Raw genomic sequence first — 27,726 nt, 5'->3', positions numbered from 1 at the left:
CATCTGGGACAGGTCTACTTTCTGTCCCCAGAGTCAGAACTAAACAGGGTGAAGCAGCTTTCAGTTTCTATGCTCCTCCTATCTGGAATAAACTTCCAGAAACCTGCAGAGCTGCTGCTACTCTCAGTTCTTTTAAATCAAGGCTGAAGACCTTTCTTTTTGATGTTGCTTTTCTTTAAATTATGTTCTTTTAATGTTTAATTTCTTATGCTGCACTGTAACTTTTACTCTTGTGTTTTATGTGTCTTAATGTTTCTATTTTTAATTCACGTGTTTTATCTGTTTTTATTTTTTAACAGTTTTTATTTTTTAACTGATTTTGTGTAAAGCACTTTGAATTGCCCTGTTGCTGAAATGTGCTATACAAATAAAGCTGCCTTGCCTTGCCTTGCCTTATTATAGTAGGGAAAACACTGGCGTGTACAAATTATTATCTTGTTTTCATGAGAAAAAAAAAACCTTGATAGTGTATGTATTTTGGTGGCAGCACTTTTACTCATACAGGATTTTAAATGCAGTGCTTTGACTTGAACAGGGTATTTTTACACACATTAATCAGCATTCCCGCCTTCTTGTTCTGCGCTTAAAAGATCCCGATGCCAGACGTTCACTTGGTGGTGCTTAATGAAGAAATTACTTTTTTGTGCAACCATGCTGGAGTTTTAACATCCACAACCCCGAGCCAGAACCCCTCAGTTCCTGTTTTATGTATTGATTTGCACCCGCACACGTACTTACTCTATTAAGCAATTGCTAAAACCTTGTACCGGAAAAAGAAGGTTTGGCCAAGCAGATTGACTCATTAATTGGTCACGTTTGTAGTTCTGTGTGGGTGAGTGCATGTGCACATGGGCATGAGGACATCAGCACGGGCATTGTGTATACCAAATTTACCCAGTAAAGGTGGAGTGTGTGACTAGTTTATTGTTCAAATTTGTAAAAATGTTGACTTGACTTTTGGAGAAAATCTAAGCAATTATTCCTATTTTGTCTCAAAGCTCAATGCCAAATTCTGTTAAACATCCTCTGTGGGAGCCTGAGTACAGCTAACTTTCGTGCTGGCCAAAAGAAATCTAATTGCAGGAAGGACAGCCGTTTGCCAGCAATCATAAAAACACTGGAAAAACAGGACTTGATACAAGGACTTGATACAAGAAAGATTCTGTATGAAATCCTATGAGAAAGTCATATAAAAATGTGGAAATAAAAGTCTCCAAAGGACAAAGACTTCCAACATCTAAGCTTCTCATGACAACCAGTGAATATACAGTACCAGTGTGTGGGTCTAAAACTGTCATTTATTGTTGCTCTAACAACATCATGGCTGCAAAAATGATGATGATGAGGATAAAATCAAAATAGATGATGATGAACATAGTGGTAATGATGCTGATGACAGCATAAAAAGGGCTTTTTCCTCATAATCTGCTAATCTGGCACGGCGGCACTGAATTCCACACACACACACGATGCACATTTCAACACATGAAACATCCTCCTAGCTAATCAGCTTACAGCATTTTGATAATTGTGTGTGTGTGTGTGTGTGTGTGTGTGTGTGTGGGTATGTGTGTGTGTGTGTGTGTGTGTGTTTAACGTATATGCTCAGAGCTGTAAGTGTGAATGTTGTTACTGTAAAGACTAACTCCGGACATTTCTCCACCCCTCTGGCTTCAGCATAATTTTCTAACTTAGTCCACCAGAGCATCCTGCCATCCTCCACATTTCTCTCTCTGTTTCACCATCCCACTGTCTCTTTGCTTCATTTAAACACACATGATTCTCACTCTGTGTGTCATGTTTGCATGAAGCAATTAGTATTGGTTTGCACCTCTTTATTAGCACTGACAGTCACAGATGTGATGAAATCTTCTGTCTCTGATGCTGTGCTTCTGCCAGTGACATACACAAACACACACACACACACACACATACACACACACACACACACACACACTTATGCACTAATAGACTTGCGTTGGCATGTCAAATTAGATTGGCAAGCATACATGTTGTATCCCCAAAATGGCGTATGAATATCACATTAATTAGAGAAAGCACATGTAGGCATGAGGTCGGGGTGGATGGATGGGTCAAACAAACACGACTCTCCCCCAGGAGACCGCTGTTCGTGTCCAGTGTTTAACGGTTTAAAATGCATAGACATGACTAGAGTGACGTCCTGTTTATTCTTAATTTCCAAGAGATCACGTTGGAGAAGATCAATACGCTTTACTGTCAATTTCACAGTGTGTGTGTGTGTGTGTGTCTGTGTGTGTGTGCGTGTGTCTGTGTGCCAATGTGTCCATCCATCCCTGAGGCTGACATCAAGTGCGCTGGCTGCATCCGTGGACTTCATTAATGTTAATAGCCATAGCTTCACTTGCTCAGGTAGTTTGTTCCATTGTTCATTAACCTCAGTTCATTTAGCATGGGGCTGGCTGGCCATCAGGGATTGGGCCGTTGTCTCACCCAAAGTCACCGTCCTCGGGTAAAAGGGCGATGGTTTTGAACTCGTGTTAATCCAGGATTTATGTGATGCTTCCACAGCACACATTCCCCACCTGAGAGATTCCCAGTACAAGCAGTAATCCCTGACTCCAAAAGATGAAGAGATCATTTTCAGAAACAGACGCTTAATGATAGCCAGCAGCTTCGATGGCCAACTGCCAGCTTGGTATTTCAGGGCCTCTCAAGGTGTCAGTAGGCTTTTAACTAGTTTTGAGGGGTTACATCTACTAATCTACACCCACTTCATGCAGCAATTGTCTAGGTATGCGAAATTGAGAAAGTACACAGGGGTTGAACTTCTTCTCAAGATTTCTTTCTTCACACAAATATATATGCTGCTCCATGTATTTCCAAACAATTGCAACACTATAGAGCTGCCATGATTAATTGATTATCTGTAAACTAATTCATAGACTAAATATTTTGATAATTGATTAATCAGTTTGAATCATTTTTTATAAGAAGAAAAGTCAAAATTAACTGACTACAGCTTCTTAAATGTGAATATATTCTAGTTTCTCTACCCCTATGTGATAGTAAAGGGAATATGCCCTCAAATGTCCTGTTTCGTGGAAAAAAACAAAAACAGACATTTGAGGACTTGGGCTTTGAAAAACATTGATTGAAATTTTTTCTCAATTTTTTCCGACATTTTATATACCAAACAACTAATCAATTAATCTGGAAAATAATCAACAGATTAATCGACAATGAAATAGTTTTTACTTTTATGTTCCAATGTGTTTGTATGACACTTCATCCTGTCAGTTTTCTTGCAATGTTCCACATCTATGTTCACTGTAACATTATCATCACTCTTTATAGATGATGGGATAGTTTGACAATTATTCCGTTAAGTGACAATGTTTCTGATGGTCTAATGCAATGCTGGATTCCTGACCAGGCAAAGCTGCACCCGGGGTCCCAGACTCCAATGGTAAACATCAATAGTTCAGTTTATAATATGTTCAGATGCTTCACATTCCCAAATAAAGTTGTGTAATCAAATTGCCGCATATCAACCGGCACCCTTTTTGAGCAAGCAGTATTCATAACATATTATGGTTGGATAAGAGTCTGTAGGTGAATTATAATGAATCTGCCACGTGTAGTCTGCTGTACATGCTGGTTACTTGAAGGTGACGGTGCTTACAGACTGGACTCAGTGGATGGAACTGTTAGTTAGTCCTTCAGTGCCCCAGAGCACATTAAAGGTCCAGTATGTAACATGTTTAGTTGTTTATTATCAAAATCGGTGTTGCCCGTTCACAAACTTCTCCTTTTTCATGAATATTTACCACCAACATCAATTCCAAGTATTCCTTCTGGCTTGAGATTTTACGTTTTCAATTGCATGAACTGGGCTAGAAATATGTTAGCCGGTAAGGGGCATACAGGACATACTGCTCTGCCTTTCATGTTTTTGCTGTCACATGATAAACTCACAGATGCTGCTAGTGCTGCTAATGGGTATGATTGCTTCCGTGCCCTGGCAAGTTTGAAAAAGAAAACGTGGAGGACCACATGTGTTCAAAATCCAAATTTCAGGCACAGAAGTCTTCTTCTTCGCCCAGAAAAAGAAAAAGTATATTGAAAAGAGCAAGAGACCGGCTTTTTGAAGCGTGAAGGTTACTGTAGCTTTAATACGTAGTTTGAACTGTGAGGTGCAGAGTTGATTGCAATATATGATCTCAACATTAGATGGCAGACACTCCTACACACTGGACCCATAAGGCTCCAGGGCTACCTAAGGAGTTAATCCAGTCTTGGTTTAACGTCACCAATTTTTAAATGTATTTATTTTCTGCATATGGCAACTACAGTATGGTTATGGCATCTTTAAAAGACTAAGATAGGTTGTAGTTAATAGTAGTAATAAATAGTAAATAGTAGATAGTAGTAGTTAAAACAAATGAAATATATATTGTTGCTGTCAGGTTAAAACCTGACAGGCATTAAAGGGTGACCAATAGCACTGATTAATGAAAGAGAATTTAAAGCTACTGTATCGCGCGTAGCTTCTGTCTCCCCAATGAGGAGTTGCATCCACCTGATACAAGCCTTCCGTGATCACGCACCAGCCCCAGCCCTCCTGCACACAGTTACTTGTAGCCGAGGAGGACACGGAGGATTAAAAATAACATGATGGACTCTTCAGAAGAGGCAATTGTCTTCAGTCGAGCTGCTACGGGCAAAAGTTGCCAGACGACATTATCTCCTGAACATAGCCACACTGAGAAATATAGAGAGAGTTGTGTGGAGCTGATAGTCTTAATTAGCTTTGAAACAACTCATTTGGCAATAGCTTGACTGTACCGGGCGTTCATTAATATCCAAAAGGATAGCACTAAAGCTTTAAATAACAAAATATGGACAGACAAGGTTTCTGCCATGACAGCGACAACATTAGACACCACACACTTCGGACTACTGTAACCACCAAAAACTGACTCTCTCTCTCTCTCTCTCTCTCTCTCTCTCTCTTTGCTTGTCTCTCACCAGAACAGTACCATCTGAATAACTCGGCTTACGGGCCGTTTGGCCAAGGGCTGCCACACCCGCAGAGCAACCACAGCACAGTAGGACTCAACAAGTATACCTCCCTCAAAGCTGTGGGTAAGTCAGACACGCAAACACACACGCACGCACGCACACACACACACACACACACACACACACACACACACACACACACACACACACACACACACACACACACTGATGCTAATTCCAACCGACACAATAACCTTTAGGGTACAGTAGGCTGACAATACACGAGCTGTTAAACGACGAGGGTCTCTTTGCCTCTTGGCAAACAGAGAACTGATCTTAAAGAGGAGCCCACGCTGTTCCTGTGGTGTGACCGCCTCTAAATGTGACTGAGTGATGGATTGATTACAGTAGACTTAGTCCACAGTTCCTTTTATGGCCTACATACAAGACAAGGGAGCAGTTTAATCAGAGTTATAGCAGCAGAACCTTTGTTTTAATGATATTAAAACTTATTAAAGATAACTGAACTAAATGTATTATAGCAGTCTAAACAAACAGCACGAGGTAATTGTGAAGGACGTATCTCTAATACATGTACAGTATTTTATGTATTTTATGTAAACATGTACAGTATTTTACACAACCTATGGGAGCACCACTGGAGCTTTTGGGGGGGAAGAAACTACTGGGCGAACGTTATGAATACTATGTGACTAGTGATTGTCCTTGCTTTGATTTTAACTACACAAAAATAAAACTTTAACTTAAAGCAAGGTTATTTCCCGACCTTGGTCTTTTTTGCATAGTTTTTGTCATTAATTCAAACAGTTATATGGTAGCTGCTTTCCCACCATTTAAGTGTCCATATTTTATGTGTAAAATAAAATGTATGCACTGCGTGTAGATCCCTTAAGGATTCCCACAATGTCTATTTCATTTGCGTGATTGTTGCTGAACAATTAACAATAAGGGTAACAATTGTATAGTTAAGTAATACATGACTCATGATAATTTAATGCATGAAATATTGTAGGATGTTTCATGAATTCAGACCCATGAATTTGCTCTGCCTCTCTGACGGTAGAAAAGTATCTACTCATAGAAATATAAAACTATTTATTTTAAGCAAACCTTTGTTGAAGATTTTTTATAGTGAGCAACAGGAAGTGATGATCCATCCTGCACGGATTCATACATTTAATCAGTGGTTTTCAAAGTAGAATCATTTGTTTTGACTATAATTCAGTCCATACACAACACCATGACAGAAAGTTTGACTATTTTGGTCATGGATTTCATACACTTTCTGTATTAATAATAACCCTATTAAATGGGGGACCGTGGGACTAAATCAAATCAAATGGGGGTCCGTGGTTGTGTCAGTGTAGGGGTCATTGATCTGAAAAACTTTGGAAAACACTGCATTAAATCATTGTGAGTCATGTTTTAGTTACACTATACTTAAGTATGTGATTTATACCCCTATTATCAAGTGTTACCCTTTCGACTATATATTGCACTAAGCTTAACATTACATTTAATAGATGTTTTAAATATATTATGCAGTAGGGATGCAGCGATAACACTTTTTTTTAAGATATCCCCCAGGTTTAACTTAGAACAAAACAATCCTCTAAAGGGGGGCTAAAGGCAAATCACTGCTTGTCAGGGTAGATTTGAACCTTTATTATCCATGGAAGGTTGACTCAAATTCATTTTCAAGCAACAAGCATCTTTACACACAGTAAATATAATACATTTATACTTGGGAGATGCCCAAGGCTTCAACAGACCTTTAGCTTTTTAGCTAATGGTTGTTAGCTTAATGAGTTGGTTGTAAACGTCATCTCCAGGTCACTCATTATAAAACAAAATATGCACTACACACAGGCTACATAGGTGCTGTTAAAGCGTAACTCTCGCTAAAATGCAACCTAGGGTCTTTTTGTGAATGTACCCAAGTCAAACTTTTGTTTAAAAGCATAATTAGGACTAAGCACCACTTTTAAGATTGACCATATTCTTGTTTTTGGTCAAATGGCCTTTTCAATGGGAGTTTCACTACTATGACTGCATCAAGATCATTATTTGTAAAACACTAAGAAGGCTTGACACAACAGGAAACTTTGCTCCAAGTATCACCAGGGGCTCTACACATGAACAGGAGCATTGAGAATATTATTTGTGGTCACAGAGATACTAAAAAGAAAGGTTTTATCACCTTACTTTAGCAGTTGTTTTTCCCCCTTGCTGCCATCTCGGTGTTAATAAACTCTGTGTACACAAACAATGTTCTAATGCTCCAGTTCATGTGTAGAGACCCTGATTTTGATGTAATCATAGTAGTGCCCCTAGCGCTCACATTCAAAAGGCCATTTGATCGAAAACGAAAATACAATCAGTCTTAAAAGTTGACTGACGTCCTAATTAGGTTTTTAACAAAGGTTTGACTAAGGCACATTCACAAAAAGACCCAAGGTTGCATTTTGGCGTGAGTAACGCTTTAAAAACGGATGTTAAAAAGTCACGGGTTATTTGTCCGTATCCTCACCAGTTAGTGATCCATTTAGCAGAAAAAAAGGTTAAAAAAAAAGACTTGGCCCCCCAAACAAGTAGTCCTTTTCATCATACATCATACATCATACATACGGCTTTACCAAACTGTCTGCAAACAGGACATTCACATATTATACTTCATATGAACATTTATTTCCTTAAATCAGTTTTATTATCTATTTACTTTAATAGTAGCTTCTGACAACAACTGCTGTTGCTAGTGGACTCTGACTTCTGGACAAACAGGATGAAAACACACACAGAGACAAGGTTACTGTTCATGTAGCCAGGAAGCTAGCGGCGATGACCTCCGTTTTTAATTTATTTAAATAATTCTCTGTGACATTCATGCAAGTCCATGACACACACGCACGCACACGCACGCACACACACACGCACTCTGGACTACGGGCGAGGGTATTTATAACCCTTCATTGCAATGTCCCTGCATCCTGACACACATACCTTTACCTCCATCATCTCCATTGCCCTCCTCACTTCCTCCCTTCTCATTCCTCTCCCTGCCTTCTGCCCTCTCCTATTCCACCAAGAGGACTACTACTATTCACCTTGTGGGCTTACACCAATTGGAAATGCTTAAATCCCCAGCGTTCCCCTTTGATCTTCTTCAAACCCTCCCCCTCATCCTGACCGGTTTATTTTCTAATTCTCTCTATGTGTGTAATCCACTCATTTAAAGTATTTTTTCTGGACAAGAAAGTCTTATTTATTTGTATTGGGAGAAAAAGTTGTCAAACATCTTGTTGTGCTTCTGATGGCCATTTAGAGTGTGAAACATAATTCTTTAAGTAACATTTATGTTATAATGGTGACTATGTGGTAATGTAACAAAGTACACCAACCAAAGTCCTTTTCTGGCAAGATACTTATACCCGAGTGTTGCTTATCAAGTAATACTTTATACAAGACTGAATGGTGAATGCTAAACAATAGTAGGGTAACAGTAACTGTAACAGAAGTAGAGATGAGTCACAAAGTCAAACTGGCTCGGTAATGTCAGTTATGAAAACATGAAAACAACTGCCAGTCTCTTTTTTTTGTCCCAGATAACATTTTTTTTGTCATATCACAAAAAACGTTTCTAATCAAAGTCTGTATTCAAAGTCCAAGCAGTGGATGGGTCAAACTAACACGAGACTTTCACCCAAGAGACCGCTGGTTGTTTCCCGTGTGAGTAGTTTTAATTCACAGCATCAACCAGGTGTTTAAAACTGTAAACATTTCACAAAGTGTGCCTGGCGCTGGTTGGACTTGTAATTTGCAACAAAATATGTTTCTCTGGAAATGTAACTGAGAATGCAGTTTAGTTGTATGGGAGTGTGATCGTTTAGGAGACATGGTTGCATTAGCCACCAAAAGCTAGTAGTCATGCCAGACCAAGTGAGGAGGAAGAAGCTAAAGCCCTGAGTGAGTGTTTTAATATTTGAGAGTGGGTTTTCCCGTATTTAAATCAAGTTTTCCTTTGTATGAATAAGAATGTGTAGTTTCTTTTTTTCAAAAGTTTGATGGTCTCCTTTGAAAAGTTTCTAAAATACTTTGAGGAGCAAACGAAGACAACGTAGCTGACAGGTTGGCGCTGGGAGGTCGTAAATGCATCACGGATTAAGTGTGATTCAGTCATCAGTGTTCTTACAATGACAGACTCTGTGTTTACACACTGAAAGTTCATTTTAGGCTACATCTGTGTGTGACTCAAAACTGCATCTGACTGTGACAAATTGAAAATGACTAAATAAGTTTGAGGAGGCCAAAAATAGCATGTACTGCTGTACTGGCCTGATTGCTGAAGGTTAAAAACAGAGCATACTACATTAAATCAAAGAAGGATTTCAACTGTTGTTATTTGTGTCGCTTTGGCGATCGTTTGTATCATTTATGATAGTATTACCTGCTAGGAACAGGCCAACATTGTTACAATAAACTATGATGGGGTTAGGGTTATACAAAGAAAAAGAAAGAACAGAGAATCAATTTTTTTTAAACCTATCTCAATTAGGAGATAGGTTAGACCTAAAATGTCTGTCTCCCTCATTCCACTGAAAGACTGTTCACTGTTTCATTTTCACATACAGTAGAAATGATGTCCGAAACTCAATATAATTTTCCGATACCTATTCCAGTATCTGCAATGCCTCCGATATGGACTTAAATGCTGGTATGCATGCACAATTTGGTACCACGTAATATAGCCTTACAAAATATTTATAGTTCTGAGTAGTTTATTTATGCTCTTTTTCCGTTAAGACTGAGGGCGTTTTCACACCTACCTCATTTGGTCCGGACTTTTCAGTATGGTCCGAACCAAAATTGCAGGTGATTAAGGTGCCTTGGACCACAGTCCAGAACAAAAGACCAAATTTTGGTCCGATCAAAAGAGGTGGTCTTGGTCTGGACCAAAGGGAACCATTGTTCGGTTTGTTTGCAGTATTTAAACACTGGAACTACGTGGGGAGAGGAGAAGATTAGATATTGAATTTCACTTGGTCAGATGAAAACATTAAAATTTAATTAGAAAACACTAAGAAAAATGCCGACATCCAAAAACGTACGTTTCTCTCAAGTACTGTGCTTGTAGAGTGGGCTAAGCTTGCAGCTGGTGCTGATGCTGTTGCTGCTGGTAGTAATACCATAATAACCCAATAGGGATATGCTCATTCATTTTCATTCATTCATTTCAACGAGACTACCAGCCAAAAAATGCCAAAGTGACAACACGCCAACGTCCAACGTCCGTCTACTCACCAAAGGGAGACGCAACACACGTACGTAGTGACGGCACGCCGTAGGTATGTCATGGAAAGTTCTTTAGTACATTAGCAAAATCACTGTGTGAAACCAAAAAGAAAGGGATGAACACTAACGTTGGTTCGGACCTTGGTCCGGACTTTTAGGTGTGAAAACGCCTGTCAAACTAGATAATAAAGGAAAGTCTAATGGTAATGGTTCATGTTTAACCTGAGCCAGGCCGTACAACGATAGCAATATACAGCTATTAAAAAATTTACGGTCATCATGTCATTATATTTAAATTTTTAACACACTGGTATAGAATCGGTACTCTGTATGAACTGATACGCAAGTTCAGGTATTGCAATTGTATCAGCGAAAGAAAAAATTGTATCGGAACATCTCTATCCGAAACTTCAAAAAGAACCAAATTGTATTAAAGTTAAATGATTCTATCAGTTACTGATGAATGCTCTGTTTAGATGTAACTTCTTCTCACCCACCCCTTTCTTGGTTACAGCGCACAGCGCGTCTCGTAGCTACTACAAGAGTTTCCCGCTCATGGACTTCTCCCAGTACCAACCTGTGGTACCTCCTGCCTTCCAGCCTGTGCCTGTTCCGCCCAAAGAGAAGTCATACGTCCACCAGCCAGTGTCGGCGCACCATGATCTCCATGCCCCCCTCTCCATCTCCATCCCCTCTAACCACCTGGAGAACTCGCGCCTCCCCAAGACCACCACTCACCCGTCTCTCTCCAGCTCGGCCTTCAAAGCCTGGGAGCCAACGGGCCGCCACGTCCACCGACAGGCCTCTGCCCCGGGGCACGCCTCCTCCTCCATGCACAACTCTACACGGAGACACGCCTACTCGACCAGGAGGCATGAGAGCATAGAGAACCTGCCGGATCTCTTTAGCCAGCCCTATGGAGGGATGTACGGAGGAGCTGTAGGGGGGGCAGGGCAGGGGCAGCATGTACAGGGGCAACACCCATCTCAACCCTCCTACTACCACTCCAATAGGCAGAAGAGTTACTCCACTCACAGTACAACTGAGGTGACCGTCTGAGCGGCAAGGCTTTAGAGAGCAGCGTGCTGAAATGTCTCACACTAAAAAAAAACGTTGGTCTTAGCTTAATGCCAGTTTGGGACAGGTAGCCCAACAGGTGAGGGATAATAAACAGGTAGACACATTCAGATTTCAAGATGAAAAGGGGGGGTTTGATAAGTGGAAACAGTGAGATTCAGGAGATAAGCAGCATTGCAAAACCACCACTCTTACAGATAATGCACTCAGCTTGTAAAGGTTATTATTGGACTCCAGCAAGGTTATTGTACATTGCTCATATAAAGTATATAGACTGTGGCTGAAAGGAAATCAACCAGTCTCAGACTCCTATACTGTAGGTCCTACAGAATATTACAGGTTTTATACATTCTCAACGAGTACAGCTTTTGTGGTTTCATTGTGGTTGTACAGATCTTATAAGAATAGGGATAGGAGAACTGAACAACTCTTACATGTACCAGCTCTTGGGGATCAAGCTTGATTGTGTCTGTGAAAGGTTTTGACATGATGGCTTCCTGTCAGATTTAGCAGGAATGAACAGAGCATTTGTGGTAACTCCAATTACAACAGTAGATAATCGGTACATGTTGCTACAAAATAGTAACCTGGCTCATGGTTAGATTTGGTTGTTAAAAACATTCCACAATAAACTGTATCCATTGGCCATACTTCCTTATGTTTTCAATTAAAAACAGCCATTCAGTGCTATCATCTATTTTAATGTAATCCATTTCTGTGGTTCATCTACAGAATTTAGACCTCAGGAAACATTCAATTAATTCAGTTAATTTGGAGGAACACTGGAGATCCTTTACGTTCATTGGCCACCAGTAGAACTTGCAAAAAAATTTAAACAAATAATGTTCTTTTAAACCGATACCACTGTCAAATCTGTACGCTAAATACGAAACTTCTGTCAACTGCCAGTTAGCTTAGCATAGCAATGGTTACAAAATACCCAGAGGTGCGGTAACTTCCTGAAGTCTTGACTGATCTCGTTTCTCCCCGTTTCCAGTCTTCATGCTAGCTATGCTAACGGCATAATGTTGGTAACTTTACATTTACCGTAAAGACAAAAGAGTGGTGTCAATCTTCTCATCTAACATTGCAAGAAAGCAAACAGACATATTTTACAAAATACTAAACTGTTCCTCTTAGCTACTAAGTTACCATTGCATAGAACAACAGAGACCTGTAAGGGGAAATTCAACAGAAACATGAAGTGAAAAAGTAACTATATTCTTGTAATAAATACTGGAATAATAAGCTTCTTATCATTTGCTTTTTGGCACAGACATGAGATCATATTTTCACAAAAATGCTTTGCAGTGCAGTTTGAGAGTTCTTAATAATTCCAGTGGGTGGGGATTAGTCTGTAGTCTGATTTTGAAGCCAAAATTAAAAAAATGTTATTGGTTGGTTTGTGGTATAGGGCAGTAAAAATCCTACTAATTTTAAGCATGAATGGAATATAAGGGTTTCAAGTGACATAAATCATGTCAAGGTAACACAGTTTAGGTTACTTATAGGCCCCGTAGATGCCTTTGTGAGTATTTCTTTGAGAATTCCCTCCCGTTCTTCTTGTAAACTCTCTACTATATTGAATCTCTCGGTCTACCTCCATGCACAGCTGTTTTGTTTTTTGTTTATATCCCTCTCGGCCTCTCCCACCCTCTTTCCATGATGAAGCGCTTTGCATTCTGTACCATCAGGCCAAGTATACAGGGACAGCATCCCTGCGGTCACATTAACTAGACAGCGAGGACAATGCCACCATCATGTCAGCTCCCATCAGCCTCCATCCCGTCCAGAGAGAGGGAGAGGAGGAAAAAGAGGGACAGTGCAAGAGCCAGAGGCTGGGGCTCTTTAGAAAAGAAGACAAAGAGAGAAGAGAGAAGAGAAAATGGTGAAAAACAAATGAACATGGCCGCATGTTTTCTTTCCCCAGGGAATGGAAAGGGACGGAGTCATTGTGGATCTGGGTCTCTCACTGCTAAGCTGTCTGGGTCATAACTCAGAGTGTGTGGACGTGTGTGGAGGCCTGTGTGCGAAACCCCCAGGCACCATTACAGGGGAACTCGCTGAGGCACTTCCAGGCCTGAAGCGTTACACATGTCTCATCTTGTCTCTGAAGCCTGTACCGCAAAGGACAGTGTGTGCAGAGCTGCTGCAATGAACATGCAACAGTTAATGCAAAGTTTTATGGCTGCAACACCCTCAGGAACTGCACAATGAAGTGAGCTGTTAACGACGATTGCACGTGTGTCCAGAAGCATTTCCCGAAGTCTGTAATAGGTCTAATATTTGTGCTGAAAGAGCAGGGAAGATTTTATTATGATGAACTTTTTATTTAGTTATTGTGTGAAGTGCTTTTGTCACAGCTAAATTAAGAGTCATAATGATCGGACACAGAGCCAAGAACATAACACAACAGTATTAAATAACCAAACCCCCTCTTTGCCGCTAAACTACACCCATGTAAACATCATAAGGCCCATTATATAAGTTCAACAAATTTGGCCAAATTAAATTCAGGTGGCAACTTTGACACACACAGATACACAGATGCTGCTGCTGCCGTGTTTTCTTTTAGAATATGTCCAGTACATTTAAACAATGCAATTAGGTGGCACCAGATAACCACACATACTGTAGATATCTGAAAATAGGAGCTTTTACAATGGAATCAGATCAGTCTTTCTTCTCACCGTCAAAATCTTCCTCTCCACAACATCCACACACAGCGCACCACACAATGTCTCAAAGACAGATCTCGACAGGTGATGTTTTATGAGCATCTTGCTGCAGACGGAGCTCTTTTTTCTCATTCACTAACAAACACAAACCTATGATCACCGTCTTTCTCAGATTTCTACTCTACAACATATGTTTTAACAAGTTTTAGAAACTGAAGCATTAGGACTACTGTGACTAATGCTTTGGTTAAAAAAACAGCACTTCTCTCCTTCCCGAACACATCTCTTCTTCATAAGTTTGCTTGTGATTTGAAGCAAAAGTCATTTTGTCATTACCAATGCAGCAAAGGATCCTGGGCAGGAATGATTTCCTCTCAGTGGTTGATGTTGTAAGTTAAAAATGTTGCTCAGACACAAAATTGGTTTGTTTTTTAATGAGCAATAGACATTAAGTTCTTTGCCGTGAACAAGTGCTTCCAATGTTTTCTTGGTATGAAATCATGCATTTTCCCCACCTAAAACAATAATACCCCTCTGTTCTTGTCCATTTGTGATAAAGGTTTCTCATCTTGTGTACATTATAATTCAATCTTTTTGAATGTGAGGTTTTATGTAGTGGAAACATCATTGGAAAGACCATGTGTTCTGCTTTATCTCTGAATATTGTGTAAATATGTGGATTTAATGGACTTTTCTATATATATTTTGTTTGAATAAGGGCTGGATGAACTAAGTCATTTTGAGTCTAAGAGTACTTATTACAATTGCTGTCCGATTTTAACAGATTATTTCATGTTATCAATTTTAGTAACATGAAACATGATGCATAGAGAGATCTATATTAGCTGAGCTGTGCAATTTTTTTAATGTGCAATAGAGGAGGATAAAGAAGATCGGCTGTACTGTCTGTCACATTATTGCAGTGGGTTTTTACATTGGTGGCAAAACACAGTGACACATGTGAACTGCAGTTTAGGACAAAGTAACTATAAAGCAGACAGGTTGGTGTTTCTATAATCGATTACACAATGCTGGCTGATATAGTAATTTGACGTGCAGTGAGCATGCAGCAGTTGGATGAAAACTTGCAAATGTGATATATATGTGCTATGTAAGGATGCTAGGCTGCCCAAAAGAAAGTTTTTTTGCACCAAATGAAAGGAAGGACATCACTTTGCCACTAAGAACCTCTGCAGGTTAATGTCTTGAGTATCTTATAGTGTATGTTTAACAAAGGAATATACTGTATAAGAGAACAGAGCTATGATAAACGTATAGATACAAATAAGAGAACAGAGCTATGATAAACGTATAAATACAAATAAGCTAAGTAAATCCAAAGTGTATTGGTTAATTAGCTAAAAATGTGTATATACTGTATGTACCTATACTTCTTATTACAACAAAACAGCTCATTTATACCCAAAATGTTCCACGCATAGAATTGTTTAGCAACCTTTTGAAGATATGTCATATTAAAGATTGTAAAATCAATGCAAGGTTTTCGTTAGACTTGTGTTTGTATCAAAGAAATGTCTGACTTTAGGTTACTTTGGGGCAAAACACTCAACTAAGCACCAGACACCTTAATTGGGTCGGCAAAATGCTCAACACATGGAAGAGACAAAAAACTCCCCGCAGTCAAAACCCAGCAGTCAGTCACTCTTTGTTGGATCAAGTTACCAGCGAAACATCATAATGAGCCAATATAGATTTAAGAGCCAATTTGAGCTCTTTAATAGTAAATAGTGCAATGATTAACAGTTATCTATTGACAGATTAGAGATTGAGAGCTGTTTCCCCGTCAGCCAAGGAGTACATCCTCAACATTTTCCCAGCTGGGATTTGAAGCAGCGACAATCACAAACATGTCCCAGTAACCACCACTTCACCGTCAACTGTAAATGTAAACACATTAAAGATGTCTGTTGCCTTGTTGTGTCGGGGCAGAAACTAGCAGCCTCCGCTTTAGTGAGCCTGTAGTGCCATCCTGTGGCTGCTCCTGATCCTACATGAACACAAAGCTTATGTAGTAGTAGTTTGTAGTGTCCAAACATTTTTAATTCTTTATTCAACCATTTTTAATAACAGTGATTATTCTTTATTTATACTAAATATTTTTAATAAAAATGTAAACCTTAGTCCGATTTATGAGAAAAATAAGTGAATTTAGAGTCCTTGTGCATGTATATAAAATTAGATTAGAGACAATTTAATACTTTTTAACAAACAGCAGACACTCTTTAAGAATCATCAAGTAGAAGGAAAAGCCATAGATTAAACAATATACATATTCAAATTCAAAATAAGTAATTCCATAGAAATAACAATAAAGACACTGATGGCAAAAATATCTTGTTTTTCTTAAAGGAGAGATAAATGGTCCCGCAGTAATGCAGGTAAGTGGCTGTTTGCATCAACACCTGCTGTACATGTAATTTACTATATAGTCGTTCAAATACAAACTATACAAAACTTCAATATTCAGTGCTTCCAGGTAAAATTGGTGGATATGTAAAAGGCTGTCTTTACAAATTGAACAAATTTAAAGTCTTATCAGGTAAAGCAACTGAACAACAAACAAGTGATTGGTCTGGGATTTAAAAAAAATCGTGGAGAAAGAGAAGCATATCAGAGGTTACACACTTGTACACTAAAGACAACCCATTAGATTTGGTCAAATTGTATTTTCTACAGTTGATCACAAAGACGGGCCAGGAGAACTGTTTTACTGAGAGCTGTTACCTTCCTTTTAAATTTGACTTACTCTGGCCTCGCCCTTGGAGTGCAGTCCTGACATATTAATAACCACAGGAACAAAATCAAAACACTGATACGCTGTCTAACGTTATACGTCATAGAGACATGCAGGGAGAACTCTACGTTACACACAGAGACTGTGCTCACGTAGTAGGGGCTGAAAAATAAATTAAAAGATTTGTGCCATAATGTGTAAGTTGTAATTTATTTTTGTTTTATAAAATTGGTACTGACTAATTATCTTTAAGAATCGGTATCAAAGTCACGGTATTGGTATCTGTACTGGTATCAAAGCTTTTTAACAATACCAAGCCCTATTTAGTTAATACATAAAAGTAGAGAATGAGGCATAAGTGAGGCCGAAATATGTAAGATAACACTGTGGTAAGGCATGAATGTGTATATTTAAAGAGTAGCAGGGCAGGAAAGAATGAATTCAGCCAATAAAATATAATTGTAAGATCTGTAGGATATATAAATATTTGGTTAAACACGGGGAAGTACTCTTACTTTATGAACCCAAACTTGTGGCTGCATACTATTTATCGCCCAGAGAAGAAATCTACTTTAAGACGAAGGACTGGATTCAGCCTTAGTCCCCTGGCCTCAGTGGCTGGCACACATTAAAACCTCAGATGTGTAGAATATGCAGAATCTGAACAGACAGGACTTTTAGCACGGATGTGATCAGGGTCAGGCTGGTGGCGGATGTTGGTGTCCCACGCTTACCTGAACCCTTAAATGAAAGTATTTTTATTAAAGGAATGTGCACAGCCCTTTCTATTGCTGTCCAGTTATGTTGTTGCCTCCAGGATTTATGACGAAGGAATCCAGTAAGGGACGGAGAGCCTGGCCAAAAGGCCTAAAGAGGAAACACAGCAGACAGTTACACCGAGATTTCCCAAAAAACTGCCTAAACATAGTCTAAACAATGTGGGGACGGGGAATAATACACATTTGAGAACAACAAGACCGCCGCTTTTCAATTCTGAGCAACACACACACGGAGAGAAATCTGGAAATAGCAAATAACAGACAAAGTGTGTCACACAGTGTCACAATAACTACAAATTGATACAGTACTATTACACGCCACTGTTCTGTAATATTAATACTTCATAAATGTTGTGATGAACAGCAATGCAATATGTCTCTATGCCTCCACAGGGTGGTACATGGGGTGTATGAATGCATGTCTGGTGTTGAAATGTGGCTGGGTGCCAGTGTAGACCACCTGACAGCATTTAAACAACTATCTCAACTACCTGAACAGAATCCAAGTCCACCTAAACTCAGTGAATTCAAAGCTAATTAACGTACAGAACTTGAAAAGATGGACACCAAAATTGTTTAAAAGTTGCATTTGCAAAGATGCCCTTAAACTACAAATACAGAGACAAAGACAGAGAAAAAAAATTATAAGAGCATTGGTGATGTAGGAACTGCTTTATGGTGCTTGTTGACTTACGTGGAAAGTACTTCAGATGGAAGGTCTGTAATGTACAATGGGATGGGATTGCCTGTGAGGAACTGAGCCACCTCATTGCTGAAAGTGTTGCAGTTGTGCTCAAACAAGTTGTATGTGCCACTTCTGTGCACCCAGAGGAGGAAGAAGAGAGAGAAGAGGAGACAGAGACATCCATTTAGAGAGAAGACTGAGAGGCCGTACAGGGTGAAGGGCGGGTGCGTAGCAGGAAAAGACAAGATAGAGGCATTTTTGCGAGAGATAACAAAAAGAACTGAGAAGTGTGAGACTTTAAATGCGTGTACAGAGAATTCAAAATTAAAACTATACAAATATATAATTTCAATGTCAAAGAGCTAAGGCCCATACTGTATGTCTTGCTAAAACCAGGTTGCAATTTCCAGGTGATAATATGATTATATGTTTTTGAGAGGTTAGTGCAGCAGCAATGAATTTGCCTCACAACCCTTTGTGTTATCACCTGTATTAAGTGTTATGACGATGTCTTTATAATTTATTTAAAGACTTTCTAAAAGAAAGAAGTTGCAGTGTAAATGCATGGAGTTGTAAGAAATCAATACTTTTTTAATAGTGGTCCCTACCCACCCTGACCTCCAGGATGGATCCCAGTGGGATGTTAATCTGTGTGATGAGCCTTTACCTGTATGTGGATTCTGCCAGTGAAATCAGGTATGCCATAAATATTTCCATAGACACTTCAGTGGAGCCCAGGTCCACTATGGAGTCAGGTTCACCCAAGGGGGTGCCACCCTAGGAAGCAAAACACATAAACCCCTTAGTATGCCTTGGTTCCAAGCATTTTGACAAACACTTCCTGATCCATTACTTCATTTCCCTGTAGAGCAGTAAAAGTGGTGTATTTTGTTTGTATTTGAGAAAAGAACTAAGTTGATTCTTACAGGTGGACAATTGTTGATGCCTTCTCCCACAAAGAAGAACTCCTTTTCATGGACAACAATAGCAGTGTGCCTATAAAATACCAAAACACCTTATTCCAATAAAACCAACCAATGGAATTAGTTAACCACAGTTTACAGGATATTTAGTGAGAATATAAGAAGCTGCACTCACCATATCCCATCAAGCTGTCTTCCTGTGTTGATAATAAAAGAGAAGAAATAAATTAGAATACTTATTGCAGTGTAATTAGTTGGCAGAAAATAAAGTCATGTCTCAGGCCTAAGTAACAACCCCGCTCTCTCCTGGTTTTTCTTGCGGGCCAGGGCGCCCCGTCTCCGGCTTTAATGAAGCCAAGCCAAGGTAACATTGGCTCGTCAAAAACTCACCTAGCAGGAGAGGGCTCAGCTGGCGAGCCATGCCTTTGGACATGTCGTAAATGTACAGTTTCACCGGGTAAGAGTCAGTTTGATCCATGATAGCACAAAGGGATAACTTCCAAATGGCAAATGGAGCTAACTTAGTACAGGGTTAGCTAGCTGACTCACATCCACCGAGAGTTGGCCGACTGGTTATCTTACGTTAGCTAGCTAGCAAACAGAACTTTAATATAAAGTTTATCGTGGAACTGGTAACGTTACCTATATAGATAAACATAGGCTACTACAGACTATTTCACTTAAAAAGTAATGTACATTTTGTAATATGTAATAGTTATAAAAAGCAATAGCCAAAAGCCGGGTGACAGCTGCTGTGTCACGGTCTAACTGTAAACCAAAACATGACTGTCAAAAAAGTGCATGGGGGGGCGGGGACCTGTCTTCCGGAGTCGAGCTTCTCTGCAAACAATTCCCACCTACTTTACTAGGATTGGCTAGACTTCTTTGACTGTCTATGGGATTGGCAGACAAGCCTCAAATAGACGACGAGCCGTTTCCCGTACGATTTTCGGCGTGCTCGTTCACGTTTTACATGAACGCGCCAGGCATTGAAATAAGTCTGGACTTGTGAGCACAAAAAAGCAGAGCACGGCAAGTGACTATATGCATCTACAATAATTGTTTATGTCTTCATATTTTTGTTTTGGTGTGTTTAGTCCATATAGCTTATGTGCATAATAAGAAAGCTGCGTGTGTTCTCTAAGCGACCCCAAGATATGAATCATGCGAATATAGTGGCTAATTACAAGCTAAGCTAACGTTTGCTAACTTAAACGTTGCCTCAGTGAAGTTGAAACCTCAGAGGAAACCTTAGAGGAAAACAGCAAGCTAGTACATATACTTTTAAACTGGGCGATATGGTTAAAGATGTTTTATCTTTATTAACTCAATACCTTAATGTCGATAATGTATATAACCAGGCCTACTCCTTGGGCCAGATACCAAGACATAGAGAGGGAGTGGAATTCAAATGCACAGCAAGATGCCTTCTACTACAAATGACAATCCAGTCGGCATGCCATGGTGCTAACTGTTCACAGTTTAAACATCAAATATTGCAACAGTATTCAAGCTACTTGGTTTCCTGATGTTGTGTGTTATTGACCTTGCATTAATCATTTGGCAGGACCAGAAGCAGTACAAATGGCAGAGTGGAATGCTTTTTACAAGAATGACGATGACGAGGAAGACCAAGAGGAAGGAGAGCAATCTGGAGGTGGGATAAAAGCCTTGTCACTACTTCATCTGACGTGCAAATAACGCAAGACTGTCAGCTACCATCTGTCCCTCTGACTTGGTCATTATGCCTCTCTGCTATATTATTCTTCCACATTTTTATATTTCACTTTTCACCAAAGGAACCGTATGAGACAACTTTGATTCAATCACACTTGCGTGCCATGTAGTTATAGTGTTATAAACTGTAGTAACATGTAATTCAACACGAGTTTAAAGTTGTTATTAAATAGCATTTGCCATGTAAGACATTGTCTGAAACATTGAAGTTACACAATAACTCAGGTTCTCTGTCCTTTGTAGGAGATTACAAGATTACAGGGAGGGACAGTTTGGTATTCTTGGTGGATGCCTCAAAGGAAATGTTCATCAAAGGAGAAGATGGACAGCCCTCTAACTTTGACATGACCATGCAGGTAAGGTGCCCAGTGATCTTAGTCTCTTTTGCTTTGTCTTTGTTGAAATTGCAAGAAATGTGCTGGAATGAGCCCAATAATTATGTATAAGCTGAGACAGTATAGTAGAGGAAAGGCATTTTTAGGATATAATCATCCTATTTAATATGTTCATATACAATTATTTTGACTCAAAGCATAAGAAAAACCGAAAACCCTCCAATAACCTTACCTACTTGCATGTTATTTTCTGTCCCTGTAGGTCGTGCGCAGTGTGTACACCAGTAAGATCATTAGCAGTCACAGGGACCTGGTGGCGTTGGTTTTCTACGGCACAGAGCAGAGCAAAAATCCCAGGAACTCTTTCAAACATGTCTACGTCTACCACGACCTCGATGAACCCGGTGAGACATTGCACTATTCAAACTAACACACGGTCGCACACATCTCCTGTATAATGCTGTTGCTTTGATGCAAACATAAATGTCGACGCAGTTGTTGAGCACAGGTTTCATGCCTCCATTGTGTTCAAATAAAACAGATTCAGCGATGTAACTTCTTATTGTTAATACATGTAATTTCACACAAACATAAGAGCACTCAAAACACCAGTTTAGTGTTGCAGTTTATTAGAGTGCTCATATTGGCCTTTTCCCCTTTCCCTTATTATGTTTTGTAACTTTTTTTGTGTACACATTATAAGTTTACAAAAAGAAATAGCCCAAAGTCCACCCCAAAGGCACTCATTACATGTACAGAAACCGCTGTTCCCAAACTGCTCCAAACAGCTCTCTTGTAGTCCAGCCTTTAATCCGCGCGAACGTGCGTCACTTCGTAACAGGCGTTATAATGCTCGTCTAGCTGCTAGTGTGGCACCCCCTCATACTCTACTTCCGACTGGCTAGTAGTCTTTACCTAGCTACTGCACATATGCGACTCCCAACAAAGATGGAACAGAAGTGAGATGCCTGACTGTGAACTTAAATGGTGAGCTCAACACACAGGGTGAAAAGAGGAGCTGCAGATATGTACAGTACAACAAAAATATGGTGATTTAAAAACAAATGAAACCATGTAAACCTATTTTGATGTAATTTCTAAATACAATTATGAGCACTTTAAGCACTGTGAGAAAGTCCTCCTAATCAGGTATTTGGGGAAATTCGCGAGAAAATGGTATTGGTGACCCTATACATTGTTGAACATATCTTTCTTACACCTCTTTTCATTGTGTTTTTCCTCATCTGTCTTTTTACATTTGTCTGTCTGCTCCATTATTTTCAACAGGTGCCAAGCGCGTGCAGGACGTGGACGCTCTGCGGGGGGGGAAAGGTGCCGAGCTGGCAGCAAAGACCATGGGCAGCGGCGAGACGTCACTAGGCGACGCCCTGTGGTGCTGCGCCAACCTCTACGGTGACATCAAGCTGCGTCTTTCACAAAAGCGGCTCATAATCTTCACCTGCAGGGATGAACCACACGGGGGTGACAGTGTGAAGGACCGACAGGCTCGCACCAAGGCCAGTGACCTCAAAGAGACCGGTATGTCAAAGGCCGCTCTTCTTTCATGAAAATCTGTAATACTGATATGGATTAAAGCTTAAAGTTGCCCTTAGACAATTTGCTGCTTGCCTGCAGAGCAGGCGCAGCACCCAAGCTCTCTTGAGCCTTACCACCTCAGCCAAATTAATGTAAAATCAAAGTGGAGAGCATTAAATCTCATGGTTGTAGTTGGTCCCCAGTGGAATTCTTTAGCAAGTCTTTTTTTTAATTTTTATTTATCATCTGCTCTGGCTTTTCCAACTCTTTGTACACAGATGTGGTAATAATATCTGTTCAAAATTATATAAAATTACATATTTATGTACTGATAAATGTAAAAAAAACATTCTTGGGGTAGGAACTCCCAACCCCCGGCCAGATACATGCATCCAAGTCTTCCTCAAATCTAGGGAAAACACTGTATACCCAACACTCTAATATCTCTTCAGCATTCCTAATCAGCCATTCACTATCGCAATTTTGCAGCCTTTAGTAGGTAAAGCCTGTATGTCATGGATTCATGTAACCGATCCCTTCTCTCTTAGGTGTCAGGATTGATTTAATGCATCTGATGAAACCGGGCGGCTTCAATGTTGCGTCCTTCTTTCGCGACATTGTGAGTCCACCTGAGGATGAGAGCGAGTTGGGGCTGCAGCTGGAGCCTTGTGACAAACTGGAGGACCTCCAGAAGAGGGTGCGGGCCAAGGAGCAGAGGAAGAGAGCCCTGGCCAGGTAGAGATGAGTGACACATTTCCATTTCTATTCCGATAGAAAGGTTTAGGGCCGTTTAGTCACTTCCTTTATTTATTGCACATAGTGATATGAGACTAAATATCTTATTAGATTTTGGATATTGTATTATCGTAATATGACAGTAGTGATCTATTTTCCTGGTGTAACAGGCTGCATTACAGTAAGGTGTTTGCTTCCTTCGTCCTTTGTGGGTCATCTTTGTGCCATCTTTAGGTTAAACCTCTGTCTCGGCGAGGGCATAAATGTCGCTGTGGGAATTTATGCAACTGCTGTCACCGCTCGGAAACCCCCTCCCGTTAGGCTTTACAGGGAAACCAACGAGCCAGTCCGCAGCAAAACCCGAACCTTCCACACCCAGACGGGCAGCCTGCTGCTGCCCAGCGAGATAAAGAAAGCCCAGGTAAGAGCAGACTAGATATATGTGCATTTTGGTTTGTGAATTACTAAAATCCAAACTTTACACTGTAATCTGATTAGGGCTGCAAACTATTAAAATATCTAATTGTGATTATTTTGACTAATATTATGATATGGTTCACAATATTAGAGGGAATGGTTATTTGTATCATTATTGTCATTTTAATTGAAACAACAACAAAAAATCTAAATGGGATTTTCTTTTTTTTTTCTTTTTTGTCAAGGGTCTGTACCAAACAGATTTTTTTTCTTTAGTCCATAGGATACAATTTGTAGGCCAGGATGTCCACCACACCACAATACTTTATTTTAAAATGGTTTGACACATATTTTGCTTATAACAAATATATTGCACTTGTTCACATTGCGATTTTGATAAAATTGTGATTAGTTGTGCAGCCCTAAAGCTGATCAACATACGCTTCATTGATTTATCAGTGTTTTTGTGGCTCTTTTTCTCTTTGTTTGTTCCGGTGCTTTAGGTGTATAGTAAGAAGCAGATAGTGATGGAGAAAGACGAGGTGGACGCCATGAAGAAGTTTGACGATCCTGGAATGTTTCTGCTCGGATTCAAACCGATGGAGAAGCTCAAACTTCACCACCACATCCGACCTGCGGTGTTCCTCTACCCTGAGGAGGACGAGGTGAAAGGTAGAACTGTCTGTCCGGTTTACTTTACAACTAATGGGAAGAAATATGAACACATTAGTATTAAATACCTGTTTTGGTACATGCATGCTGCTGTTTTAGTTTTCAATTAAAAAATGTTCTTTTCTACAATGAGGCTTTTAATAATGTGTAAAAGGGTCTTACAGCACCTTCTCTGAGCCGAGCACTAATATATCCTGCGTTTTCCACCTCAGGCAGCGCATGTCTGTTCTCTGCCTTGTTGACAAAGTGTAGCGAGAGGAACGTGTTCGCATTGTGCCGCTGCATCGCTCGCCGAAACTACCCGCCTCGATTTGTTGCCCTGGTGCCTCAGAAAGAGGAGGTAGACGAGGGGAAAGTGCAAATTACACCACCAGGTAAGACACGGCTGAGCTCCGCAAAAGACCTAAAAACGTTTTGTTTTTGTTTTTTTAATTTCCTTCACTGTATTATTTGTTTTTACTACCTATTTAAAAAAAAACAAGTGTGCTGAAGCTCGATAGCAACGTGTCACCTGTCTCAGGTTTCAACGTCATCTATCTGCCATTTGCTGACGACCTGCGGACTCTGGATCCTCCCAAGTGTCCAGTGGCCTCACAAATACAGGTGGACAAGATGAAGGAGATCGTCTCCAAGCTCCGCTTCAAATACAGGTAGCTGCTCATGTTCTTTACAGAGGTGTGTGTCTGTGTGTGTATATTATTCTCGGGGACATACATACACACTTACTTACATTTTCAATATATGACCACAACTTTTTTTTCTATACCATGACTTTGAGACCGGTTCCTAAACAATACTTTTCCCGGGTTCCAATTTAAAAAACAACAACATTTCAACACAGAAATTACAACATTACACTTTACGCCACAAATCTTTTGATTTCTTTTTCAGCTCCTAGTATGTGAGCCTTCCATGTGTAACGTAGAGTTTTTCCTGCGTGTCTCTATGACGTGTAACGTTAGACAGCCAATCACAGACATTACTGGATCTTGGTAGAAGCATGTTGCATGCTGATTGGCTTACTAATGCTGATGATATAGGTATTGATATTGGGTATTGAATGACAAGGCATTTTTCAATATTTTAGAGGCAATTTGGTTGGTGCCTTAAGTATCGAATTAGGTACCCAGCCCTTTATATGAACACTTGTGTGATGTCTGCTCATAACAAAGTCCTTCACTTGGTTTCTTTCTGCAACATTTTTTCATTCTTTGTTATGTAACGTAACATAGGAGTGATGCTTTTGAGAATCCAGTCATCCAGCAGCATTACAGGAACCTGGAGGCCTTGGCTCTGGATATGATGGCTCCCGAGGACATGGAGGACCTCATCAGTAAGACGCAGACAAAACAAACATTCAGAGATCCTGGTTCCTCTTGTGGCCGGTACACCACTTCTTGTTCCGTCGTCTCACACGTTCTGTCTGTGTGTCTTTGTCTCTGTCTCAGTGCCAAAGGTGGACGAGATTGACGCCCGCCTGGGTCCTTTGGTTGAGGAGTTTAAAGATCTGGTTTACCCGTTTAACTACAACCCTGACAACAAACCAGCTGCCAAACGCAAAACAGGTCAGAGCTGGAGTCTTAAACAGAAACAAAGCAAAAATTCAGTCTCTCCAGGAATTCACAATGTTGTGGTCGCAGCAATTCACACCAATTCCACCAATCGCTGTGAATACAGTGCAACTCCCAATTTTGAAAAATCACTGCAGTCCCACGTGCCAGACTTTCCGTCATTATGACGCTAAGAGCCAATGACCAAGCAGCAGTAAGAACGGGTTGACATAACACACGTACGTTGCCAAATTAATTTCCTTGTTTCTTATATGAAGACGAGATGCGTGTGACTCGAACATCAAACATTTACCAACAAAATGAATGTTAAAACGATTTTACAGTCTAAAGTTACTGATGCGGCTGCTGTTTCAATCGTGTCGGCTCTCTGGAGAAACCGGAGACGATACGTACAAGATGACATAAATCGAGGACAGCTAGGCCTGTTATTGTAAGTGTAAGTTAAAGTCCACTTCATCAAACCGTATGAATGTGTGTCCCAGGCCGGGATAGAAAATGAACTAACAATGAAAACATTAACAAGCCACTGATAGCAATGTTCAAATTGGATTCATTCAATAAATTATTATTTTTTGTCTTAAATCCACCAGCCATTTTCATATTATACCAACATTTGCAGCATCCTAAACCCTTTTGGTAAGGTTACTAGGAAAACTCTGCTTAGAGTAGTTTTATTCTCCCCAAAACAAGTTTCCTTTTATTTTTAAAGAAGTATACACATTTTTAGATTTTGCAATTTTCACTTACAAAAAAATAGAATGTAAAAAACAGTGCAACTTTTATCGCAAATTTTTCGCAAAAGCTTCCGCAAATTCATGATTTCAAAAAAGACCAAAATCCTGGAGAGACTAAGAATTGCTTTTTTACTGTATCTTTGTTGTTCATCCTGGTAGGCACAACATTTTTCTGCCCCAATACACATCATCTGCTGGGGTTTGATCAAGTTTATTGATGGTTTACATTTTTTTATGCTCCAGTACAGTAAAAATCTGATTTTTCTTTTGACTCAATGCTTCCTCTATGAATGAACCTGCAGCTGGTACCGGAGGCGGAGCTGAGAAGAAGCCCAAAGTGGAGATGGCAGAGGACGAGCTGCGGGCTCACATGCAGAAGGGCACCCTGGGAAAGCTGACCGTGCCTGTGTTAAAGGAGGCCTGTAAGCAGTTTGGGGTTCGGACCACCGGGACCAAGAAGCAGGAGCTGATTGATGCTCTGACTGAGCGCCTGGGCTCATGATAAGTTCAACTCTGTGCCTTTATGACCAGGCAAACCTGTTCAGATCAGATCAGAAATATCTTCAGACACATTCCACACAGCAAGTTCTGGTCAATTTTGTGATCCACTTTGAAACCAGGAAATGAAATTTACCCTGTGAACTCAGGGAAAGACCAGAACACTGTGTGCATGTTTCAACCAAAAAGGTTTCCTGTTAATTAATCCTCTTGCTTTACCATTTTTTGCAAGGCAGCATTGTTCGGTCCAGCTTAGTGCTAATGTCTGCCGTAGGTGTGT

The 27,726-nt window shown here is 40.0% G+C and overlaps 3 protein-coding genes across 6 annotated transcripts in view; 2 read left to right on the top strand and 1 right to left on the bottom strand.

Annotated features, from left to right (window-relative positions):
• The window catches only part of shisa8b (shisa family member 8b), a 36,165-nt gene extending 23,872 nt beyond the window's left edge, over positions 1-12,293 (top strand). Inside the window, exons 3-4 of one of the 2 annotated variants that reach the window (XM_034859753.1) lie at positions 5,014-5,127; positions 10,829-12,293. In XM_034859753.1, the coding sequence (XP_034715644.1) occupies positions 5,014-5,127; positions 10,829-11,373 (659 nt within the window). In that variant the 3' untranslated portion in view covers positions 11,374-12,293. The remainder of the gene's footprint in view (positions 1-5,013; positions 5,128-10,828) is intronic. The other variant, XM_034859754.1, reaches the window with a different exon arrangement.
• A 3,967-nt stretch (positions 12,294-16,260) lies between these two features.
• Positions 16,261-20,028, bottom strand: desi1b (desumoylating isopeptidase 1b). 2 transcript variants are annotated; one of them, XM_034859777.1, is made up of 6 exons: positions 19,602-20,028; positions 19,387-19,408; positions 19,215-19,284; positions 18,956-19,065; positions 18,298-18,420; positions 16,261-17,691 (listed from the first exon to the last, which is right to left on the bottom strand). In XM_034859777.1, the coding sequence occupies exons 1-6, from the start codon at positions 19,687-19,689 to the stop codon at positions 17,610-17,612; spliced, it is 495 nt and encodes a 164-aa protein (XP_034715668.1). In that variant the 5' UTR covers positions 19,690-20,028; the 3' UTR covers positions 16,261-17,609. The 2 variants fall into 2 exon arrangements, with proteins under 2 accessions (XP_034715668.1, XP_034715669.1); XM_034859778.1 differs by having other exon boundaries at positions 19,215-19,303; positions 19,602-19,706.
• Positions 20,029-20,115: 87 nt separating this feature from the next.
• Positions 20,116-27,688, top strand: xrcc6 (X-ray repair complementing defective repair in Chinese hamster cells 6). 2 transcript variants are annotated; one of them, XM_034859746.1, is made up of 13 exons: positions 20,116-20,253; positions 20,779-20,868; positions 21,192-21,304; positions 21,546-21,687; positions 22,571-22,822; positions 23,368-23,554; positions 23,789-23,975; positions 24,475-24,643; positions 24,856-25,017; positions 25,164-25,293; positions 25,876-25,976; positions 26,092-26,208; positions 27,251-27,688. In XM_034859746.1, the coding sequence occupies exons 2-13, from the start codon at positions 20,796-20,798 to the stop codon at positions 27,448-27,450; spliced, it is 1,833 nt and encodes a 610-aa protein (XP_034715637.1). In that variant the 5' UTR covers positions 20,116-20,253; positions 20,779-20,795; the 3' UTR covers positions 27,451-27,688. The 2 variants fall into 2 exon arrangements, with proteins under 2 accessions (XP_034715637.1, XP_034715638.1); XM_034859747.1 differs by having other exon boundaries at positions 20,123-20,243.
• Positions 27,689-27,726: the final 38 nt, after the last annotated feature.

The sequence above is a fragment of the Etheostoma cragini genome, chromosome 21, assembly GCF_013103735.1.
Source record: "Etheostoma cragini isolate CJK2018 chromosome 21, CSU_Ecrag_1.0, whole genome shotgun sequence".
Lineage (NCBI taxonomy): Eukaryota > Metazoa > Chordata > Actinopteri > Perciformes > Percidae > Etheostoma > Etheostoma cragini.
Note: the sequence above shows the minus strand (reverse complement) of the source record. Positions and strands in the feature narration are given on the sequence as shown.